Source organism: Leuresthes tenuis, unplaced genomic scaffold (assembly GCF_036924035.1).
Source record: "Leuresthes tenuis unplaced genomic scaffold, fLeuTen1.0.hap1 SCAF_10, whole genome shotgun sequence".
Taxonomy (NCBI): Eukaryota; Metazoa; Chordata; class Actinopteri; order Atheriniformes; family Atherinopsidae; genus Leuresthes; species Leuresthes tenuis.
Genome location: NW_027325364.1, coordinates 15,389,360 through 15,412,109, shown reverse-complemented (window position 1 = coordinate 15,412,109; position 22,750 = coordinate 15,389,360). Strand labels below are relative to the sequence as shown.

The 22,750-nt window shown below is 44.5% G+C and overlaps 1 protein-coding gene across 2 annotated transcripts; it reads right to left on the bottom strand.

The window, feature by feature from the left end:
* Positions 1 to 1,806: 1,806 nt before the first annotated feature.
* Positions 1,807 to 22,320, bottom strand: setd2 (SET domain containing 2, histone lysine methyltransferase). 2 transcript variants are annotated; one of them, XM_072394364.1, is made up of 22 exons: positions 22,053 to 22,320; positions 19,870 to 19,991; positions 16,219 to 16,240; positions 12,050 to 16,080; positions 11,805 to 11,936; positions 11,466 to 11,594; positions 11,219 to 11,342; positions 11,042 to 11,119; positions 10,829 to 10,926; positions 10,575 to 10,707; positions 10,204 to 10,338; positions 9,987 to 10,115; positions 8,798 to 9,871; positions 8,609 to 8,657; positions 8,168 to 8,522; positions 7,300 to 8,047; positions 6,898 to 7,023; positions 6,027 to 6,163; positions 5,812 to 5,923; positions 4,300 to 4,374; positions 4,111 to 4,212; positions 1,807 to 3,593 (listed from the first exon to the last, which is right to left on the bottom strand). In XM_072394364.1, exons 2-22 carry the CDS (start codon positions 19,896 to 19,898, stop codon positions 3,432 to 3,434), a joined length of 7,980 nt encoding a protein of 2,659 aa, XP_072250465.1. In that variant the 5' UTR covers positions 19,899 to 19,991; positions 22,053 to 22,320; the 3' UTR covers positions 1,807 to 3,431. The 2 variants fall into 2 exon arrangements, with proteins under 2 accessions (XP_072250465.1, XP_072250464.1); XM_072394363.1 differs by lacking the exon at positions 19,870 to 19,991.
* Between the last annotated feature and the right edge of the window lie 430 nt (positions 22,321 to 22,750).

The window sequence follows — 22,750 nt, the reverse complement described above, 5'->3', positions numbered from 1 at the left end:
CAAGGACTTTACTTAAGTGAAAAATTAAATCAACTTTCAGTTCATTTGAGCCTTCTCTTTTCTTCCCCTTCCCTAATAAGAGGTAAATACAGTTTATTTTGCTTCTCTGTGTTTGTCTGATACTTGACTCCAGCTTTCTGCACACGAAGCATACGCAGACCTTCGACAATCAGATGTTTTGTCGTGAATTGAACCATCAAGCAGAGAGATGAATCAGAAATAAAGCAGCGAAGTCTGCTGTGGAGCAGCATGGTGGGGTGGGGGGTCACTTTTCTCCGTGGCATCACCACTGTGGTGTCCAACAGTCCCAGGTTAACTGGGGTTCTGAATTGGCTGTGGGTGTTAGTTTACAATTCATACAAGGTGTGTTTAGTGACAATTTGGGCTTTTTCTCGGGTACTTTTCTCAGTGCAGGGCTTTTACTTGGAACAGTATTTTTTTTACTGTGGTAATACTGCTTTTAATTAAGTAAAGGACACTAATATTTCTCCTACCACTGGCAAATACACTGCTGTTTCTCTGATGACTTTCCTTTTAAGTCGATGATACAGGGGTAACGTTTGATAGATTTCCATTCAAAATGAATAACTGATAGGACCAAGCAAATGAATGAATATAGCAAACCTGTACACGGTTTCAGTCAGATGTAACATCAAACTAACGCAGGAGGATCTGAAACCAGGAAGCAAACAGAGAAGCAGAGACGTTCAAAAAGTTATGTGCACACAGTTGAACGCATTACTTATGCAAGATGTGGGTAATCATTTGCATACATCTTTTAAGAGTTTAAAATGACAGCTTGAAAGCTTAAACATATAATTACAGTTGATATTTTTAGAATAAATTACTAATAATACAATATTCAACAGGCCTCAACTGTTCAGTAAACTTTTCTTTAAGTATGTTTGTGTCATACCTCGCCTACAGTTTCGTGTGACTAATGTAACTTGGATAGATTTATGTACCTCTGTAGTCGTTTCTGCAACATTTGGCTGTTGACTTTGATAATGACATTTCTTACTCCTGAACCACAGTCCTACGGCTCTACTGTTATGTCAATATAAAACCCCAATGGATTAAAGTAAAGAAGTTTGAACATACTTGAAATGTACAACCTCTTATCAAGGGATTTGGTGTGGAGGAACATTTCCTGTCCAAAGCCCTGTGGGAAGTCATTTTAGAGGTTTTTAATAATTTGAGGGTGAAATCAAAACATCAGCTTCATCCAGAATCTTTTTAGGGAGTTTTTCTCTTTTTCGCTCATGCACAGCAGATTTCCTGCTCCCCCCCCCCCCGTGCTCCGAACTCAGATCTGTTAATGATCTCTTTGCCTTCAGTTCTAAGTGGGAGCAGGCATCTCGCATGGCCTCGGGCAGCGTTACATGCCGTCACACACTCCAGAAGGGACTGCTTAACTGCGGTCTGGATCACACAGGCATGGGGCTTGCGGAATGTGCACACTCTGGAAAGGGGGTTGGGACCGAGGAGTGAGGGGGAAGCGCAGCAGTGCCTCTCTCCTCTCATCCCAGATCTCCTCCATATTTAGAGCGCACTTGAATGTCTCTAATGAGGGCGGTCGATCATTTGGCTTCCCTTTGCTGAGGACGACCATCTGGCTCGGGACGGCACGAACGTGCCGTAGTGGAATTTCATGCCATGTGCGCAACTTATGAGAGGCGGGAGCCAAACTAAAACGGTGCTGGGTGTTCACTAAGCTGTTAAGCTGCTAATGCAGCAGAAATCAAGGCATATTTGCAAGAAAATGGGACTGTGCTCAAATCAACCCAATTTAAAAAAAAAAAGATATAATTTTACAAAAAATGTTTATTATCTTTTTAAAATGTTTGTACACTCGTATGACAATGTGCTTACACAATACTTACAGTAGAGTAGGGTGGAACTTACTTTGTACATAGAAAAATAATAATAAAAAAACACCACCGATAATAACAAGAGAAACGAAAAACATGAATATCTCCCCGGCCACTGAAATAAAATAAGAGGGCTGTGAGTCTGACAGACTGGTGTGGGAACTGCATCAGGAGGGCTGAGCTGGTGAGGATCTGGGGGGGGGGGGTGGGGGGGTGCCCCTTCTCTCCTGCACACAGCTTCGGTAATTTTACACATTATTTACATTTTCAATCATGAAATAATAATCCTTTTACAAAGTGTCTGCTTATTTAAACATTCCCAAAAACTGTTATTCACATACAATGCAATATACACGTGGTGGAACTTTAATGCAATTTGATGGGCTCTGAGAAACTGATTTTACCTACTGCTAAAGACCCAACCTAAGACTGTAAAAATCTGGAAAATGAATGAGGGACAGTTTGAGGAGCAAGGCTGACTGACCCAAGTGTCTCTTAACGTCTAACGAGAACTAACTGCGGTAAAAAGATCCGGAACGCACACGATTTTTAGCAACTGTTAAAACTCCAACGCTACAACCTTCATTTTCAGTATCATCTCTGTAAGAAAAGAGTTGTCCAAGGAGGGCAGGATAAGAAGGAGAGGAAACAAACAGATACACAGCATCACACAATGGACTTAAACCCTGCTCTTTGTTACTAAATTCATAAAAGTCAAGAAAATATCGATCACCGACCCCTATTCCGACCCGCTTGTCGTCTGCTGATCCCTCATTGTATCTTAAGTAAAAGCTCATCCCAGCGAGGGCACGTTACTTTAAGCGGGAGACATGAAAAAAATTTATGAATTTCCATAAGGACATCACCACACACGCCTCAGCCGACAACATGCATTCATAAAACAAAAGACGCTCCGACGTCTTGTGGTAGAGAAGGCTGGGTTTGAGGAGTGGAAGCTTGGACCTCCACAGCCCAGTTAAAAGCAGCACCAGATACTGAGTCAGTGGAAGGGGGCTGAAGCGTGCACAAGAAGAAGAAAAAAAAGAAAAAGACAAAAGGGAGGCTAGGAAAGGGGGACTGGACTGTTTCGCCATTGATCCGATTTTTTTTTAAACAGTGAAAAAAAAAAATACATCGAGAGCTAATTTCTTTTAATAATCCTTATTCGGGGCAACACGCGTTTTAAAAGTGGAATAGAAGTGATCATCTCAGGAACATTTAAGAGCCCAAATAAAATTAAAAGAAGACTTTAAAAGAAACGCTAAAAATGAAACAGTCTGTGGAAAACATTAAGTCTCTGTAGCACCCCTCAGTGTCATCCTTCCCAAACGCTGCACCTGGAGTCTTGGGGGTCCCCCCCCCCCCGCAATGCTCCGGTTGCTGGGCCTCCTGTGTGATCCGCAAGGCTTGGAGAGCTTCTTAGGCAGCAGTGCAATTTTTAGACATAAATACAAAATGAAAGAAAAACTACTTCACTGTTCAAGCTGGCAAGATCATACACAGAGGAGTGAATGGAAAGGCAAATGTGTGCTTCTCCTGTGTGAGTGCAGAGGCAGCTGGTCAGTACACCTCCGTGTCCTCCTTCGGCCTGTACACGGAGCCGAATCTCTGCATGTACTTTTTGATGTACTCCTTGGTCTTGTGCTTCACGTTCTCGTTGCACTCGAGGTCCTCGGGGTTGTTGCACGCTTTTAACTCCTTATTCATAACACCGTGAGTTAGCTGCAACACAGAGCAGAAGTGAGGAGAGAGTTAGGAATGTCCGGGTTTCCAGACTACAAGAAATCACGCAATTAGAACATTTACATCGAAGTTGTGGTCAGATTGTTTAATGTCTCACGGGGGGGCTTTGCCCTTTACAATTTGAGACGATAAAATGCCTTCTCTAAATGAATGAAGCCAAATATGTCCATCTTGTCTATTGCACCCAAATCCTCAGAGTCCTGGTATGTCCTGAGTGGCAAACAAAACCCACCAGGAACCATGGAGGAAGGAGTGCTGCCCTTTAAGGAAATGCTAGTTGAGGAGACTGTTTTCTTTTCAAAGGAATGAGTAAAACTAAAGAAAAGGATGAGATATTGGTTTAGATTTAGAAGATCTGAACTGACTGAAACAGAAACTGAGGGAGGTCAACTATTTAGTCAATTTAAGCTTTACTTTCACTGTGCTGACCACACAGAGGCCAATGACGAGTTGAAACCCTCCAATGAATTTCAGGACTGCTTTTGTTTCAACTTACCTTCCGAGCCAGGTGTTTGAAATCTTCAGTGTTGCTGATGCGTCCAGATTTACAGTCCGGCTTCCGATAAGGATTTAAACATTGCACTATGAACTGAGACATCTGAGTGGCACACAAAGAGAACACGCAGAGTCAAAGTAAAGCTCACGTCCATCATTGGGAACAGCGTTTACAAAGAATCGGGCTCACCTCTTTACGAAAGGACTCTTTACTTTTCTTAGCCAGTTCACTGGAAGTGTCTGCTTCGGCTGTCTTTGTGGAGAACTGCAACAACATGATCAAAGACGTCAACAATAGGACAACAATGGCTGGCTTTCCAATTGAACACCGATCACGTTCCGGACTGTTGTCATGACGTCACAGCGCTACAACCCTGCGTTGCTGTAACATGCTACATGGGGCGGGAATGCTATATGTGGCGTAAATAAAAACAAAATGCAGTTTCGGCCTCTTTGTCGTGCTCTTTTCATGCATTCATGTTACCGACCTGTTGCCACGAACCTAATTAGTTGCAACACTCTCCTCCAGATGTTTCTGGTCAGTATCATTTACTGTTCCAGCCCTTTGTTGCCCTGTCTCAGCCTTTTCTGACACGCGTTTCTGCCATCAGATTCGAGGTCAGCTAATATTTTTCATGATGTGGTTAAATGTCTCGTTTCAACTTTCGGCATGTTTTCTGTGTACTTTTGTGAATAAACTTCCAGTGAACATCAGCTAAAATCCAACATGGCAGCAAGCTGTAGGACAGTAGCTGTCGAGGTCAGTGGGCCATCTAACAGCACCTGCTCACCAGCTACTTGACACAAAGCAACGATATCCCGCCAGGAAGTTGCCTCTATAGCTCCAGCTTTCAACAACAAAGGCAAGTGGGCAACAGCTGATGGGCCCTGCAAAAATAATTCAAACACATATTCTGCTGCGGCCAGGAATCTAGAAGCAGGTGAGTCTGAATATTTAACGAGTCGGGCCTGCGTCTCGTATCTTTAGGTCCTTGACGTGCGAAGCTGCGCCGTCTAAACTTATGACGAAAGGTGCTCCGCGGCCTTGTAGCTGTAATGGTGTAATGAATCTCATCTCGTTTTCTTCTCTAACACTACTACATCTATTTAGACCAGACAAAAGCGGCACACAATCAAAACGCGTGGTCAAAACTGTAAAACAAGAGGCCGGAAATCAATGACTACTCGACCGTCCATATGGTTTCCACTATCCACAGAGTCAGGAAAAAATGAGGCAGAGGAAGAGGAGATGAGCTTAGTAGTCTCCTCCCCTCGGGGCCTCGAGGCTAAGGGACAGGCAGCGAAGAAGCGGGAGGGGACTCTTCTGTCTCCACGCAGAAAGCCATGAGGCCATTTTGTGAGGAGTTTTCGTCACAGGAGTTTTTACAACCCTCATCTGGCCGTGATATAGTGCAAAGGGCATTTCTGTTTTCCGTTTCCTCTTTGCAAAACAGCTGAAAGTAATCACTGGTGCCGCATCTTCAATTACCTCAAGGAACAAACAGTATAATCACGTTCTGCATCCAAATATCCAGGGAACCAAACGGAAAAGTGAAGCAGACGCCTCGTTACTGTCACGCGCGGGAATTCGGGTTTCCTTTTCACGCTTGCAGCTGCTTTGAATTAGATAAACCCGCACAAGCCAAGTGCACCCAATATGCTTTTTTATGACGGAGAACAACAATCGATGCTAGAAAATTACCTTGGAAGGATTCTCATCATAGGTAGGTGTTCCCAGGTCCATCTCAGATTCATGGTCCACACTAGTGTTGTCATTACTTCCTTCCCAGGTGGGTGGATCCCACTGGGTTTGCCTAAAAGGAAAATAACGTGAGGATTGTGGGATGCTCAGGGACTTTCTAATGGCACAAACATGCAGACACACACACACACACACACACACTCTGCTATACCAACCTTGTGACAATATGGTAGTAGTAGATCTTCCCTTCAGGGTCCCGGGCCACTTTCCAGTTGGGAGGTAGGACGATAGTTTTGGGTTTAGGGGGAGAGGGAGGAGGCAGGTCTATCACATTATTGGGTACAATCATCTCCTGGTGAGGGGAAGAACATGAACTATCACCACAGTGTCCAACTTCATTTTCCAAATGCTTACAGTTATGGCACAGACTAGCACCAATATGTATATAAAAAAAAAGACTAAAAACAGCTAAAATGAAAGCTTGGAAGCTGATGGGATTTATTCCTTGAACTTATTATATATAAAACACTGGCTCTTTGAATCAGTGGTTTTGAGACAATGTAACCATGATGACAAGATTCAAATCTTCATTGTAGGAGGTCTTAAAACCTCCCAGTATTGATCACTGCTTAGAGGTGGTCTTGTAGCCTTGACGATGCCTGGCAGTTATTTTTCCTCAAGCGCTCTTCTGGTCTATGTTCGGTTGTTCGTCAGCGGTTTGCAACTGTTCACAAAACAATAGCACCCGCAGAATGAGTACTTTTGAATGAAGACACCTGGAACCTATTCAGCAGCCTTCGTTCACATCTAAATATCTAAACAGTCGTGCTCCCACTGTAGGGCAAGGCCTTTGACTTCCACAGCTCTTCAAAGTAGTCCAATTCAGATGTGTACTGCCCCCTTGTGGTCACACTGAGACAGAGGGCTGCCTCAAAATAACCATTCAAAATCTTTGATGTGTCTTTTAGTAGCTGGAGGAAATATTAAAGATTCAGTACAAAACTTTTGTTTAGAGCTTTGAATCATTCTTCCTTTGACAGACACATTATACGCACTTCAGAAACGGAATGGTTTGCTTTTAGTTACCTGCTGGACAGTTTGGGATGTGACAATGGTGGTGACTGTGCCTCCCTGCTGCACCACCACTCCCTGCTGATGACCAGGATACACTGGCTGGCTGTGCAGGTAGCTGGCTGCTGGCTCTGTATATGCCTTCAAACACAAAGTACTTTGTGATTGGCTAAAGCCTTTCAACAGATTTATGAAATAGTTCAGGATGTCCAGAAGTGGGTGATGGCATAAAACAATAAAAAAAAATACGCTGCACATTTTTAAATGAGTGGCAGTAGATGAGTTGGTGTTAAAGGATAAACCTCTGCATGATGTAACAAACTCTCACATTTTGCATTTTAGGATCTTATATAGACAAAAGCTAATTAAAATGTGGGCGATTTAAAAAAATTAAAGACCAGAGGCAGAAAAGCCTACCTGTATGACGGGGGTGTTGGCCTGAGGGTAGGCAGTGGGGATGCTGTAGATGGTCGGACATGGCTGGCCCTGGTAATAGATGGCCGTCTGTGTCTGAGCCTGTCCTGGAGCTGTGGCATACTGCTGTGCAGGCTGTGTCTGCACCGTCACTGCCTGCTGCGTGGTTGGATCCCAGAGTGTGGCGTAGCTCTGTTGGCCCTGTACTTGGGGGGCTGACTGAGCCGGTACAGAGAGGACAGCTACTCCTGCGTCCTGGGTTGCTACAGTTGGCTGGGCATACTGCTGGGGGTTGCCAGAGGCGAGGTTAGTAGTGGCGATGTGCTGAGATAGATTAGAGACTGGAGTGGTCTGTGATGTGGAGGATGGAGAGGGCAGACCCAGGTCCGAAATAATTCGCTGAGGAGGAGTCTGATCATAGGTGAGGGCGGAGTCAAGCCCGGGAGTGGGAAGAAGGACTTTACCAGCATTGGGGTTGGTGGGATCCACAAAGGTTTGGATGGGGTATCCAGGAGGGTAGGTGATGAAACTGGGGCTGGAGGCGTAGGCCAGAGCAGGGTCATAAGCCATAGTCTGGAGCTGCTGCTGCTGCTGTTGCTGCTGCTGCTGCTGCTGTTGGAGCTGTTGTTGCTTCTGGGCTTCCCGCTGAGCAACTTCCTGCTCAAACAGTTTTCTACGCTCCTCCGTGGAAAGCTTGTTGCGCTCCTTGCCACCAACTCCTCTTGATGTCTTGCTATTTGATGGGTCAAACCTTGAAAAAAAAAAAAAAAACAAAGAACGAGATTACAGTTGAGTGCCAAACTTTACTGGAAGAGAAAGTCCTACAGAACACACTCAACAAAAGCTCCTCACGAATCCCAAGAATCCCTACCGTTCCTCAGTGCGCCGGCTGCTCCTCTCATAGGATGAAGGCGGTGGGGACGGGGAGCGTCTCCTCCGACGCTCTGAGCTGCGGGAAGTTTTGTCCCGGTCTCTTTCCCTGTCTCGGTCTCTGTCTCTGTCCCTATCCCTATCCCTGTCCCGGTCTCTTTCCCTGTCTCGGTCTCTGTCCCTGTCTCTATCTCGGTCTCGGTCTCGGTCCCTGTCCCAGTCCCGATCCCGATCCCTGTCTCGGTCATAGTCTCTGTCCCTGTCCCGTTCCCTCTCCTTCTCTCGCTCCCTCTCACGTTCTCGGCTGCCAGAGGTGGTGCGTGGTGTCAAGGCTGTGTCCCGATCTCGGCTACGATCTGTCAAAAGCATTCATCAGATCAGATCACAAAAAAAAATAATGAAACAAATACCCTCATCCAGATAGGCTTTGTAATGACCTTACCTCTTGCTTCCTTTTCCACCTGACTCTTCTTCGGTATTCTGTACACCTCCTACAAAAACAATCTCAACTGTGACTTTAGAAAAAATAACCTTCAAACTGTTTCTAAACAAAAAAAGATATTAACTTACAACGTGGTATATATTGTTAAAGCACATGTTTGCATTTAAAAGTGGCTCCGATTGAACAAACCTTCAAATCCTTCCAGCTTTCCAGAAGCCTCGCAGCCATCCCACTTATGTCCAAAACACTGAGTTGGGGCTCCTGACTCCTCTCACTTTCCACATCCGAGACACCTTCCTCTTCATCCTGAGAAGGAGTTCCTATCACCGATGGTTCGACTGGCATCGCTGTGACCTCAGAGGGCAGAGCGGCCTCTGGGGTCTCAGAGTTCAGGGGCGCATCGGAGGCAGTTTCACCAGAATGGGGCTCACTGCTTGGAGGCGGTTTTTCAGCCTCTTGTACCCCTTCCTGCGTCTCCATATTCTCTGAAGGCTGTAGACTTTGAAGATCAAGAACATCTGTTTGGTTGGACTGAGTTTCTGACTCATTAACTTTATCGGTGGGCTGGTCTCCTTCCAATTCAGCCTTTTCTGGCAGTGTCAGGCTGTTCAGCTTCTCTGCCATCTCCTGTTCATTATTAGGAACTTTCAACTCGTCAAGTTCCTCTATACGACTCTCAGCTGTGTCCTCTTTCATCTCTGAATGCTTCGCCTCCACATCAGACTCATGTTCTTCTTTCGCGCTCACAGTCTGAGGTTGGTCTTGACTGCTTGAACTCATCCCCACCTCTTCCAGCTTCTCTCCTATTACTTCTGTCATCGACTCCTCAATTGATTCTTTTGTTGGATCTGTCGATTCATCCAAAGATTCTGCCTTCAACTGCTTCCCATCAGGAGGATCTGCATGCGAGTTTTCGTCTTCTTCCTCCTCCTCCTCCTCCTCCTCTTCCTCCTTACCATCAGATGCTTTGCTAGCATCAGAGAGAGCGCTGTCCAGACTGTTTTCGCTGATGATTTTAAGCCGTCGGTACACAGCGGGTTTGGAGACGTCACCGTCCAGCTCTGGTCCCATTTTGTTAGAGGAACCATCTGGTGTGTTGAGTGGGGTTTGAGCACGGGAGGTGTTCTCACTGGAGTAGCCGTCCATCTCAGCCTGCTGAGGCAGGATCTTTGTCTGTGCCCAACGCTGAATGAAGGTCAGGACTCGACTCTCCTCCAGCATGTTCTTTGTGGAGATGGGAAGGACAGCCAGGGTCTTCATAATCTGCAAGCAGAGCCGATAATACGTGGTCAGACAGAAGGTGGCTGTATATGTACCATAAGCACAGGCTTTGGGATAACATCAAACAAATTTCAAAAAGATGAGTGACAAATCTCACCTCTAACTGCAGTTTGGTGTTATTGGCACTGTTGCCTTTAGCTTCAGAGAGCTCCACCATGAAGATCCACAACAGAGACAACCCGTGATGGTCGAGGAACTGCTTCAGGCACGATGGATTCTGAGTGTCCTGTGCGACGACAATATCGATGACATAGTCGTAAGGACGGCGATGAATTCCAAAAACACAAATAAGGCTTTGACTGCACGGCTCATACCTGTATGAGTTTGAGACAGATGAGTTTCTGCTCCATGGTTTCCACTCGGACCATTAGTCTGCAGAGAGACACCACCTGTTTCTCATCGTACAGGCCTTCTCCATTCTCCAGTAAGGCCTCCAGCTCCTCATCCACCTGGTAAAGAACAACGTGAGGCCAAATTAATCTATACAGTTTAAGCCTGTTTCTTTATTTTGACCTGTATTCATGAAGTACAATTAACTACCATCAACATTCAGCACCAACACAGTCACACGGGCCGATTTTTATTTCTACATTATGATATCATACATTTATATTAATTTATGATGAGCCAAATTCGAATTCAATAATCATTTCAAACTGATGTCAAGAAACACACTCGAACTGACCGTGGTGAGAGCACTCTTTCGACTGCGGTCCTTCTTCATCTTCCCTCCAGCTGCTCGAACGCTAACTCTGTTTTCTCCGCCGAGGAAGCCTCTGCAGCTCTGTGCCCCACAGAAGCATTTCTGAGCCTCTTTCCTGCAGGGAGAGATTTAACAAAGATGAATCTGCAAGACCTGAATAATCTATTGTAAATACTGACATTATTGATGACGATTTATCTATTGATGCTTAGATTAGCTCAACAGTGAAACAGTACCCATATCTCTGAAACTGGTAGTCAAATGTCAGCTCAGTTCCTGCAGCGACAGCCTTGGTGGTGAAGAACCCAACTCGAAGCTGGCCGTTAACAGTCCACTAAAAATCAAGATTTAAACGAGCGAATGAAACAAAAGAAGTGGCATCAGGTACGACTGCTTTCAGAGAGACAACAGTTCAAAGCATACGGAGGGGCTTTCATCAGCCTCTGTACCTTTTGAGTTTCACAGTTTGGCTCACAGCTGTGGTTCATGAACCGAGAGCAGTTACCCTTTAATGTAGCGTCGATGATCTGCAGAGACACAACAAAAGCGTCACTTCACTGGATTCGTTCAATCCAACTGAAATAAAACACAGCGCATTCATCTCAGTCTGATGCGTTATTACTCACCTCGTTATTCTTTAGAGACATAAAGTAGTAGTGGATGTTCTTATTACGAGCGTATTCTTTGACCCTTGTTTTGAACTCTTTGTGGTCCAACACCTCACCGCAGTATTCCAGGACAAATGTGTTTCTAAGATTGTGACACACAGACAAAACATTTGGACAGGCCTTACAAATCGATTTACTACGTTCCTAAGCACTGAATGTTATCTGGTTTTAAAACTAAAGGGAAGCGATACACTGAAAGACTTACGGAGCCAATTCTTTAGCTGCGCGCAGTCCCCAGCCCTTATCTTCTGTAAGGATGACATCGAAGTCTGCATGTTGTTTCATCTGAAAGCGGCGGTTAGAGCAGTACGCTCCATTCAAGCACCGTGACGAGCTTTGAAAAGGTTCCAAGACAATAATGACGTTACTGCATGTAAACATCGCCATTAACAGTGAGTCTTTTACAGGTTTTACAACATGTAGCTAAAAAAAAAAAGTAAAAATCAACCGCTAACAACTAATCTTTCCCCCACTAACTGAGCAGTATTTTGCATACTATGGATTCCCTGAACTGTGCAAAATCCTGAGTTCATCATCAGCTTACCATTCAATCATCAGGAGCCGATTCAAACAGTCCTCCCCACATGCCAACACTCCTCTTGCGCGGTCCTCTCTGGGCAGCACTGGGCACTCACACTGCATCCTCTTGATATCTCGATGAGATTTGCTTTTCTTTCTGTAGATAGTTTATATAAAACAACACTACTAAAGCCTCAAAGTACCAAAACGTTTAACATTAAAAGTATACATCTGGGTATACTTGTGGACCTGGGCTGGTCAACAGCTTACCTCTCAGTCAGGTACAGGTTCTCCTCAATCAAGTCGAAGTAAGGGGGCATCTTTTTCGACTTAGACAACTCTTTCCATCTGTTAGCATCTTGAAAGTGCTGTAGGGCGAGTGATGGCAAACGCACCTCTGTTTTAACAAAAGCTTCCTTAGACTCATCAGCATCACCTAGACGCTCCTTTTTGTTGGAAGGTCCAGCCTCAGCCTCAGCCTCATTGTCTGAGTCGGTCTCAATTTCTGGACGCCTTTTCTTGGGCGGGCCTCTGCCTCTGTGGGGTCTAAAACTGTCCTCTCTGGGGGCGTCGGGCACAGCAGAGCCCCTGCTGTTGCTGCTTATTTCATAGCCTTGCACAAAGCTCGACGAGCCTGGGGCATTGTGTACACTGCACTCGACGGCCGCTTTGCCGTGACCCGATGAGGATTTATCCCCGCTGTAGTCGTCATGGTCATTAGTGAGAGAGTCGGGGTGGATTTCACTGGAAGGCTCCTGATAATGTTCGTGTGCATGGAGGTAGGGTGTTTTGCTGGTTTGGATATTTGGGGACTGGTTTGGGCAGAAGGAAGGACTCTGTCTGAGCTCTTGCCCCTTCGAAACGACTCCTGTCAGTTTAGTGTTTATCAACTGTGGCCCGTGGCTGCTATCAGGCTGCTGGCATGTACTCGTGGGCTGTTCCGGTTGGGAAATCTCCCAACCCAGGCTGAATCCACTCTTGCCGCTGATATTGTCCGCACTGGAGAAAGCATCATCTTGGTAATTGGAGTACATCCGTTCGCTTCTTCGACTTACCTCAAGCCCTTGCTCGCACTGTCTGGAATTATCAAGCAGGTGGGCCGAATCTGTTGCGCTTCCATGGGAGCCGATATGACCGGCCACAGACGGCTGGGCACTGATGGAGCCGGGACCCTCTGAGTGACTGGTGCTATCAATCATATTGCTCTGGGACTGACAAAACACACCGACGCTGAGTGAATCCCTCAAGCTGGTTTTTGTTGTTCGCTGTGAGCTGACTTGATCCGAGACTTCACCCATTTTCACATCAGCCGTTATACGAGCACTGGGCACTTCTGGGATATTTGCGGGACTGCAGAGAGAATCCCCTTTTGTGAGGGAAGAATTCTTTGGCACCACCACGACAGAGTGCAACTGTTTTATAGCCTTATCGCAATCGGAGTCATACTCCGAGTTGTCGCTGTCGCTGGCTTCACTCTGTCTTCCAAATACGTCCTGACTGAGCGAAGTTCTATGACTCAGTTCGTTCCTGTGAGTGCTCTCCGCGGACTTGCTTCTGTTATCCACAGTCTGCGCTTGCGTCTCTGAAGCTGAGTTGATTTGTAGCGTTTCATTTAAGGGCGCAGGCTCGTCTGCGTTGGCCGTTTTGGGAGCAGTAAGTTTGACGTCACAGTGGTCGGCGCCGGTGCTCGCTTGTGAAGGCTCGCTTTGGTCGTTGTACTTGCAGGTCACGGATAAGTTGTCTGAGCAGACTTCCTGCTCCGACGTTTCAGTCTGCTCGACCGGTTTGGAATGTGCGCCGATTTCATGCCGAATACCATCGATGCCGGCAGAGTCTTGTTGGCCGTTTTCTTTAGCAAACTCGATTTTTTTGACAGAAATCACCTTTTTCACAGTAGGCTTGCTCTCCGCACAAACTGCTCTGTGCGAGTTCTCACTCTCCGAGTTATCCTGACCAACAATATCCCACCTGGACTTCCTGGCAGCACAGCCGCTCTTTTTAACAGTGTCCGTATTTTGCTGTCCTTGCACCAGCTGACTTTCAGATTCGAGACGCGGTGAATCAGACTCGAGTGGCACACCTGCGTCAGACTGCTTCTCAACAGTCAAACCTTTATCTGGCTCAACGATCTCTGGTTTAGTGTTTTGCTGGACATCGTGTGTGACGGGCGTATCTACAGTATCAAGAGAGGACTTTGGCGCAGGTGAACAGTCCAAAACGTTCTCCTCCTCTTTGCACATTGCGCCGTCATCGCTTTTGGCTAAATCGACGACAGCAGGATTTAAATTCACATGTGGTTGATTACTAGAGGATTGGCTACCCTTCACATTGCACAAGTTCTCCAGAGTGACGCTTACATACTTTAAGCTTTCACTTGTAGTTGCGGCTGAGGCATTTACGTTTTCTGTTTCAAGTCTAGTTTTCGTTTTCTGCTCCGTCGCGGACAAGGATTCATGCAAACTCTTATCAGTGGATGAGTCTTTCTCCTTAACAACCTGACTACTGTGTTCCTTTCCACTTTGTGGCGAATCAATTATCTCTTTTTCACTCTGAGAACCAGATTCTGCGGTGCCTGCACATGACGGTGCTTTGCCAGGACTGTGAAATACATCATTTGATTGTCTATCGTGACCAGGAGATTTCACAGAAGATCTAGAAGGGGTCATTTGTTTCGACTCTGGCCTGCTGGTTTTCTTTTCAGTGTCTCTACAGTTCTCCAAAGAGCCAGTGCTTTTGTCGGAGGGCTGCGATTTCCCCCTATTATCTGCCTCGGAGTCACTGGAGCTGCTTTTATGGTGTTTGTCATGTGTTTGAGACCGTGTATGAATACTGGAAGAAGAGGATTTATAGTTGGTCTCGGACTTGTGATGACTGCTGGATTTTCGGTAACTAGAGTCCAAATCGGGGGAGCACTTGCGATGGGAATCAGAGTCTGATAATCGCTTTGAAGTCCTTTCAGATTTTGACGATTGCGTTCTCTTATCAAACTCAGAATGAGGGGAATCGACAGACTTTGAGGCTTTCTCGGATTTTGAGTAGGAAGATGATTTTGACTCTCTGTGTGAGCTTGAGTAGTTGGATGACCTGCTGGAGTCACTCGCCCTTGTCCTAGTTTTCCTGTGGTCCTCCTCGGAGTCGGAACTATCCCGAGTTCTGTCGGTGCGGGAACGAGAGCGCCTCCTGTCCCGGCGTGGAGAACTCCTGTGTGATCGCCGATCAGATTCATGATAGTAGGATCTTTCAGAGCGAGATCCTCTGTCAGCTCTGGACCTCTCTGATCTGGAGTGAGACGAACTTGTTCGGGACCCTCTTGATCTAGACCGCGATCTAGACCTGGACCTTCTGCGATCCTTCTCCGATCGAGATGAGCGCGAGGGTGCGTTTCGAGAGTCACGGTCTGATTTGGAGTAACTAGAAGACCTTTCATGAATCTCTGACCGCTTAGAGGAACTCTTTTCCCTTTCTGCCGCATGTGAGCTAGAGGAAGACTTTTTTACTTCTTTGCTTCTGCTGTCGGAGTTTGTTTTACTTTTCGAGTCATCTGGTTTGCGGCTGGAAGACGTATGGGGGGCTAAGTCTCCATCTGATTCTGAGCAAGGGGGAGCGCTGTCCGATTGTGACCTGGTTTTTCTTTTGTATATATTATTGTCCCGGTCGGTACTGCTGGAACTATCGCCATCTTTTCCTGAGGAATCAGCTGGTTTCTTGAGGCTGGAGTTTCCCTCCGTCTCAGAAGCTTCAGTGTGAGCATTTTCAGAGGGGCAGACGCTGATGTCATTCTGTATCTGGGGCTGTGGGAATTCATCTTCACTCTTGCCTGTTGACGTTGTCGGAACATCCACTTCAGAGGTGTTCGGGTCCTCTGATGTAACAGACGGTACACTTTCAGTCACAGAAACACTTAGAATTTGCTTCTTGAAATGCATCTTTGCTAAGTTAGTTTTTAATCTAGTGGAGGAGGAGACAGATGTTTCAGTGTGTGTCTCTGCTGTGGATGCTGGTACCAAGGGAGTCTGGTTTTGCTCGGTTTTGATGTCTGTATTCTTCCCTGCTTTGTCCAAGGTCGACTGTGACAAGGCAGCATGCGGTTCAGATATAGACTTATCAGGACTGGTAGGGATAAAGAATGGACTTTGCAGAGGCTTCTTTGTCTGTGAGAAGCTGAAGGACACTTTCTGACGACCCTGATCTTCCAGGTTGACCCTCATCTTGGTCCCTTTCGGTAAGAGGTGGTTGGATAGAATGACTCTGGGAGTCAAGCTCTTGATTAGGGCTGATTTGGATAGGCCCTCAACCTTTACCTATGATAAAAGAAACCACAAGAACATGTCACCTCAGGATTTCTTTACAAAAAAATTACACTATGATAATGAAAGGATGCTAAAATGGGAAGAAAATACAAGATATTTACAGGATTTAGTTTTATCGAGTAAACTTACCGAAGCACCACTCCCTTCCTCTCTGCAGTTACGTGAGAACACCATGGGAACGGAAAAGAGAGGAAAGGTAGGATCAGTTTACAGAGTCGGTATAACACATTCACAAAACTAGGATGATCGGGGGGGAGTAAAACCAAATACTTAAAGCAACCTTCCTGGATGAGAACATGTCAAGTAATCTAAGTTTGTATTAATAATGTATTAATTTGTAGCACATTTACAAAACAACCAAGGAAGACCTTTGTGCAAACGGCTTGATAATGATATAATGTATTACAAGTACATTTATGAAGCTACTCGTCGGGTTGTTGCGTTTGCTGACTGACAGATCTAAGATTTACTAGACTTTTCCTAAAACTCATACCAAGAATGGGACAATGACAAAAAAAAATAAAAAACAGAAAATGCTCATATTCAAGACTTGAACAATCAGTTCACACGTGTCCCTTAATAATCTGAATAATACTTAAACATAAACAACGTAAAACTGTGTAAGTAAGCACTTTCCCCTCAATATTTGACCCACGTTTGACATTATCATGGTGGGCCGTAGTTGTCCCAATTCTGCAATTGAAAAACTCTGTTGAATACTCTGCTAAACAGAAAGAGTATTCCAGATGGTAAACAGTGTAAATGAAATGTAACGCACCAGGAAGATGACTCATGTAAATCTCATGGAAATGACAAATAGATATTCAACCCCACACTCTATTAATGTACGCACTATTAATATAAGCCACCATGCAGAGACGGGCAGCTAACCACATCCAATTAGATGCCAACAAGCTGGGCTAACTTGAAAAACACATATTCAAATGTTTGTCTTCTTTAGTCTGGTCCACACCATATTCAAATCAGACTCAGATCAGCTGACTGAGTGTCTAATGCTGACATCGTGTTTTAAAAAGGGCTTTCACACCAAGAGTCTTTTTGCGTTCATTTTATTTCAAAGTCAACTGAGCCTGATGAATAAAAATAACAAGAATGATAATAACATCTCTCACTTCACCTTCCAATGTCACCGGCATTACGCAAAAAGCTTTTAGAATTCCAGAGTAATAAGTCAGGGTCACAGACGTCACTCAGTGGGTCTATAGTTGGGTTATGCTCCTTATCTAAGCAAGGGTAATTATCCTTGGATACATGGCGGTGAATGAATCGAATCACTGGCACAAAGCGGGCAGTTGGATCGAGTTATCTCGGGGTCTTAATCCGATTGCGAGTAACCCGATCCGATCCGTTTTTTGGTCAGATTAAGGTGTCTACATGAACTGAATAACTCAATCTTATTGTAATTTAGCCATTAATCTGATCCGATGGCATTCATGTAACCCCACTGACTGTTTCTTCAGTTAGGTCACCGTAATAAAGATTTTGCGACCAAAAGAGGGTCAAGTGTCTCTTTAAAACAGAATTTTAAAACAATAAATAAATAAATCAACTTTACTTGTATGACATTGATGGAAAGAACACGACTTTAAACTGTCCTATTAATGTCTTTCGAGTTTATTCCCAGTTTAGCCAGGCCCTCACTACAGCTGGTGAAGGCCTTAACTTCCTGATTTCTTTAGCTGTGGGTCATTGTCTATTTGTGTTGCGAGGCCCGATCTGGTCAACTGTATGCATCTGAACGAATCTGAGCAGCGTGTTTATCCTGGTACACTATAGAATTCATCCAGGTGCTTCCACCTTCACATCAATAAACACAAATGGCCCTGTGCCAACGGGGGCCTTGTGTGCTCCTGCCTCCGCATGCTTACAGATTATCTTGTATGCTTTGGATAACAACCTGGTCCAAGCTTTCGAGACGTTTGTTTTCTTTCTACGTCATTCAGGTACAGGTTTATCTTTGCTCCAATCAAAGAAAGTCCAATGAACGCTGTCCCACAACTGATCTGGCAAAGTATCAACTTGGCCTGACTTATCTAAATGCTTACGAACAGTTTGCACCTTGGGGTGTATCCTCTGTATTTTCTCGCATTAAGACATTTCTTAAGGTATTATGGATAACTTGGATGGATGGATGTTGCGACAGGTTTATTTTTTTACCATGAAAAAGTTAACAGAAATTGCCAACCGTCTGTAGCCTTTCCATGTGGTTGAGCATCAATTGTATTCTAATGCTTGCTTTGTTTGCTTTACTCGCACCGGAAAGTTCATAAAAACAGCTCCTAAATGCAACACTTTGAATCAACTCTCAACCTCTTACCTGCTTAATTGATAAAGGACAAAATAATCGATAACAAAGGACACACGTCCATGAAAAAGCTTTTGAGTTAATGGCCCATCTACTTTTGGTCCCTTGACAACTGGAGGCCTATGCATATGCAAATCTAAATCTAAATCCTCCCTCAAAAGCCATTTTCAGACTGGTCAAAGACCCACTAACAAACGTGAACACCTGGCTTCTCAGTGCAATGGGAAAGTGTTTAATTGCCACTCAGTCAGACGCCGAATGACTGCAGCGGTCATGGGTATTCTTCGGCTCTGGCTCGCCTGAGCACCGATGGAAACGCAGCATCTGGGTGCACACGCTGACTTCCATTGTGAATGCTGCACTCGGAGCCAGAAGAATGAGCACAGCTCCCTTTTTCTTTCCAGGGGAACACATTCAGCGACTGCAAGGCCCCACACAGAAGCTCTAGAAAACGACAGCAAACGCTCCAACAAAAACAAACAGGACTGAGCAATTTCACGTGCAATGGGCTGAGCAATGGACGCAATGAATGTGAATAAGTGGGGTTTTGTTCCACTTTTTGTTCTATTTAAATAAGCGCAGTTCCCTCGGAGCAAGCGTGATCTGAGTGTTGAGCAATAATTGGGTCATTTGTTCCCACAGGATTTCATTTTTGCGTTTCTCTCTGACCTTTAAAATTAGACACCTCTGCAGGGACACTGATATACATCTATATATAAAAATCACACCCCAAGCTTTACTTTCAGAAGACAGGCTAATGTACTTAACTGTCAAGTAACTTTTGGATGACAATTACAAAGCATGGCTCAACTCAACTTTTCTCTACTTTGCTCTCCACTGCAGACAGCATTCACTCAAAGTGGGAGGGATTAGCTAATCACTGCAGCACCAGAACACCTTCCTGGTGTGCACTGTCATCAATGCGCTGTGCGAGTTTGCCACCAGAAAGATGTTCGATATCTGCGAGTGACAGATCATACCCTCGGTGAGTGGACAAAATAAACAGATAAAAAGCGTGCATTTCTACGCTGGGCTGTTGTTTTCGCTCGCCGGTGTTCTGTGAAAGCGTAAAACGAGCTTGAAAACAAGTTCCTTTTTCAGAGACGGATATGTGTTTATGTAGGCAAGAATTCGGCACTGCTGCAGACACATTCCTTTAGGCACACAGGGTGAGGATTTTCTTTGACAGATCAGCAATCGGCGGCGTTTTCACATCACTGATTAGTATCAACTCAACTCGTCTGGAGCCTCGGTCGAGGTACAACTAGAGAAAGTACTTGTTACCAGGTACTGTCTAGATCCAAATCAAGCCAAACCATATAATAGAAAAGGACAATAAACAATGACAGGCTCTTTGAATTTAAGGTCAAAAAGTATTCCCAGTAAAGAGGTCACAGACTATTTTGAACATCAAACAACTTGGTCACCATACTATTATTTTTGCGGTCTAATACCTGATCTCTGACTTGAGCAGTGTGTCCATTGAGAAACTCGTCTAGGATTAGTAGGCCTGAAGAGGCTGCTGGGCAAGAATAATCCGAATCAGAGAAACGAGCCCTCCAAAGTGACGGCACACCTGACAAAAAGAAAAATAGGTTGGCAATGAACCCAGTCTCTGAACCCATAACAGCTTAGTCTACTCTGTCAAGAAATGTATGCTTTCATAGTCTGTTATGTCTAAGGGAAGGTGCATCACTTTAACCGTTTGTGTGACACAGTAAAGATTTGCGTGCATAATAATAAGGCAAAAATTTGTATTCCCGTGGATTGATTTTACTATTGAGTGGGCACAATGCTATTTATCAATAGAATTTTTGAGCCTCAAACCTGAATATTTGAAATAAAGGTTGTGTCCTTCCCCAGGAAGTATTTAACTGTACACAGTTACCAGAAATCCTGCCTTCAGTGCGCTCTACCAAGAATCCACTCAGGAATATTTCTTGCTGTGTGAACACATCTCCAGCATTGACCTTCAACTGTGAAGTCCAAACAAAATCATCCAAACATCTTCAAGAAATTCTCTGGTGTTTGTGTACAAAAACAGACTTGAGGTCATACCGGTTCACACCAGTGTATCTTCCTCCACCAGCTGGTGCATGACTCAAAGTGGTTCCGTGCCCAATAATGATCCAGCCACAGTGACTCATTGTGTTTTGTCCACAAAACCTTTGAAAGCCTATCTTCAGGAATTGTTCGGGTCAATCTCTTTGCTTCTACTTTTGAGTCTTATTCAATTTAGCTGCAAAATTGTGATAATCTTAATGTATAACTCGGTTTCAAAGTACTTTTTACTATTTTGGAATTTTCAGTGCAGCTAATTTATCTGAGGCAAACTTCAGTATGATACGTTTATTACTTTGTCCACCGACCTTCCTTATTACACAAATATATACAAACTCTGTGCACCATGTGCAACAAGTGTGTGCAAAGAGCATTCAAACGTTGAATAGAAAACAACTTCTTCTGGCATCGCTTCCTCAGATTTCTTGCAATGTGGAAGCAAGTCTTGCGTTTATCAACTTTTAGGCCATTATTTCTCTGTTTTTCCTAGTACGGCAGGCTGTAAGTTTTCTAACTGCAGTTTCTTGAGTTGAGGATAAGCAGACAAAGAGGTTACATTCAACCACCACGGTTTCTAAATAGTGTAACAGTGTCATTGTCGAAGGTAGAAGGGAAACATGGATGGATGCAGGGCGAGTGAAAAGCATGCATCTCATTATTTCAAGAGGAAGAAAAATTATGCACAGGAACAAAAAGTCTTTTCTTAAATGTTTATGTGTAAATTAGGACCTCAGCAGTGACTTTTGATTAAAAAATGGGGATCCTGAAAGGTAGCATGGCCTTTACCGGGCGGGGGGGTGCAGCCAAAACATGGCCTTTAAAAGCATGAACGTACTCCACTGTGAAAACGAGCAGAGGATGCGTTGCAAACATTCAAATACTGTCAAGGTTTTCTAACTAGTAATAATACACCAACAAGAAAGCAGTGAGCTGTAAGATAAAAATGCATTAACTTAGCAATTCGACTGTAATGCTACTTTAAAAAAAAGACTCTGGAAGCAGCTCCGCTAACTTGAGTAAGCTAGTAGAGAGCTCTCGGAGGCCATGTTTTAAGATAGCTTTAGCTCGTGTTGTGCCTCATAAAATAACATGTATACAATCATATGCAGACACGCCAACAATTACGTATTTGGAAACGTGACAAGAAATGCGTTTAACTCGTTGTTGTCAAACGTGGCACGTGTAAACAACCGCATTTGCGAAAAACCGCTAATCGATGAACTCCTAACAAGAGCTAGCGCTAGCAGTGTTAGCTAATTCACCCACTGTAATTAGCAGTATGTATGCTAACGTGACTATTATATATTTGTTTAGTCCATTTTTCAAGCGCACTAAGTATGTAAGGTCAGAACAAACCCAATTTTCTCAACCGTGACAGCTCGACGCCTTTCTAATGTTATCAAAACGTGTTGATGGCTTTATATATATTTCCATTTTAAGATACAATTGATCCGTATGCTGAAGTCTGTACACCCAGCTTTGCTAGCATGCTAGCTGCTGATGTTTTGTTGTGTAGTTTGTTTGATCAGAACGAATGAAACATGGGATAAACATCGTTGGTTAATGAGATACTCACTTTACGAAGTGTTTAAGATCACAAGGATCCCCCATCTTCGAAATAATCGCTAATTGCCCCCTTGTAAAACATCAAGCAGCAACGTATATCGACGTCAAATCCATACGGAGCTGTCGGAAATGATCGGCGGCTCAGTAGCTCCAGACCTGGTGCTGCGCCCCAGCTTGAGCATGGGTGAATGGTGGTACAACCGAGTTAGCATGTGCTCACATAGTCAGCTAAGAGTTCGAGGACAGCTGGATAGCACATGTAATCACGACAAAACAAACAGACAAACTGGTAATTTGTTCAACCTGTCAGTTATAAGATTAAAAATCTGATTCGTCGGAAGGATATTGGACATGTGTTTTTAATGCTTTTTGCTCAACCCACTGACACTCAGAGTGTGCCCCTGGCTGTGGCTGCTGTGTTCAACATCACATGATGCGGGAACACAGCTGGCGCGAACCCTGCAGAGCTCTGCGGACATATATAGTACAGCCGATAGACACATCTATCAAATGGGTTAAAACCGGCATCCTTTCTTCTTTGTTGGATAATAATTTGTTAGATAAAAAATTAAATAATGGGCACCTGGACGCATACATTTGTAAGGCCCCTAATTCATCTCATCTTTGTGAGAAGGGTTGCCTATGCTGTTTACTTTTTTCTCTACCATTCTGTGTCTTTTTGAGAAGGTTCAGTGACTCATCTTGTTG

Coding starts and splice junctions, on each gene's coding strand:
- setd2 (XM_072394363.1), bottom strand. CDS start 22,087: ATGGGGGATCCTTGTGATCTTAAACACTTCGTAAA. Junction 16,081..16,218: donor AGGAAGGGAGTGGTGCTTCG/GTAAGTTTACTC, acceptor CTTTTATCATAG/GTAAAGGTTGAGGGCCTATC. Junction 7,024..7,299: donor CCAACACCCCCGTCATACAG/GTAGGCTTTTCT, acceptor TTGTGTTTGAAG/GCATATACAGAGCCAGCAGC.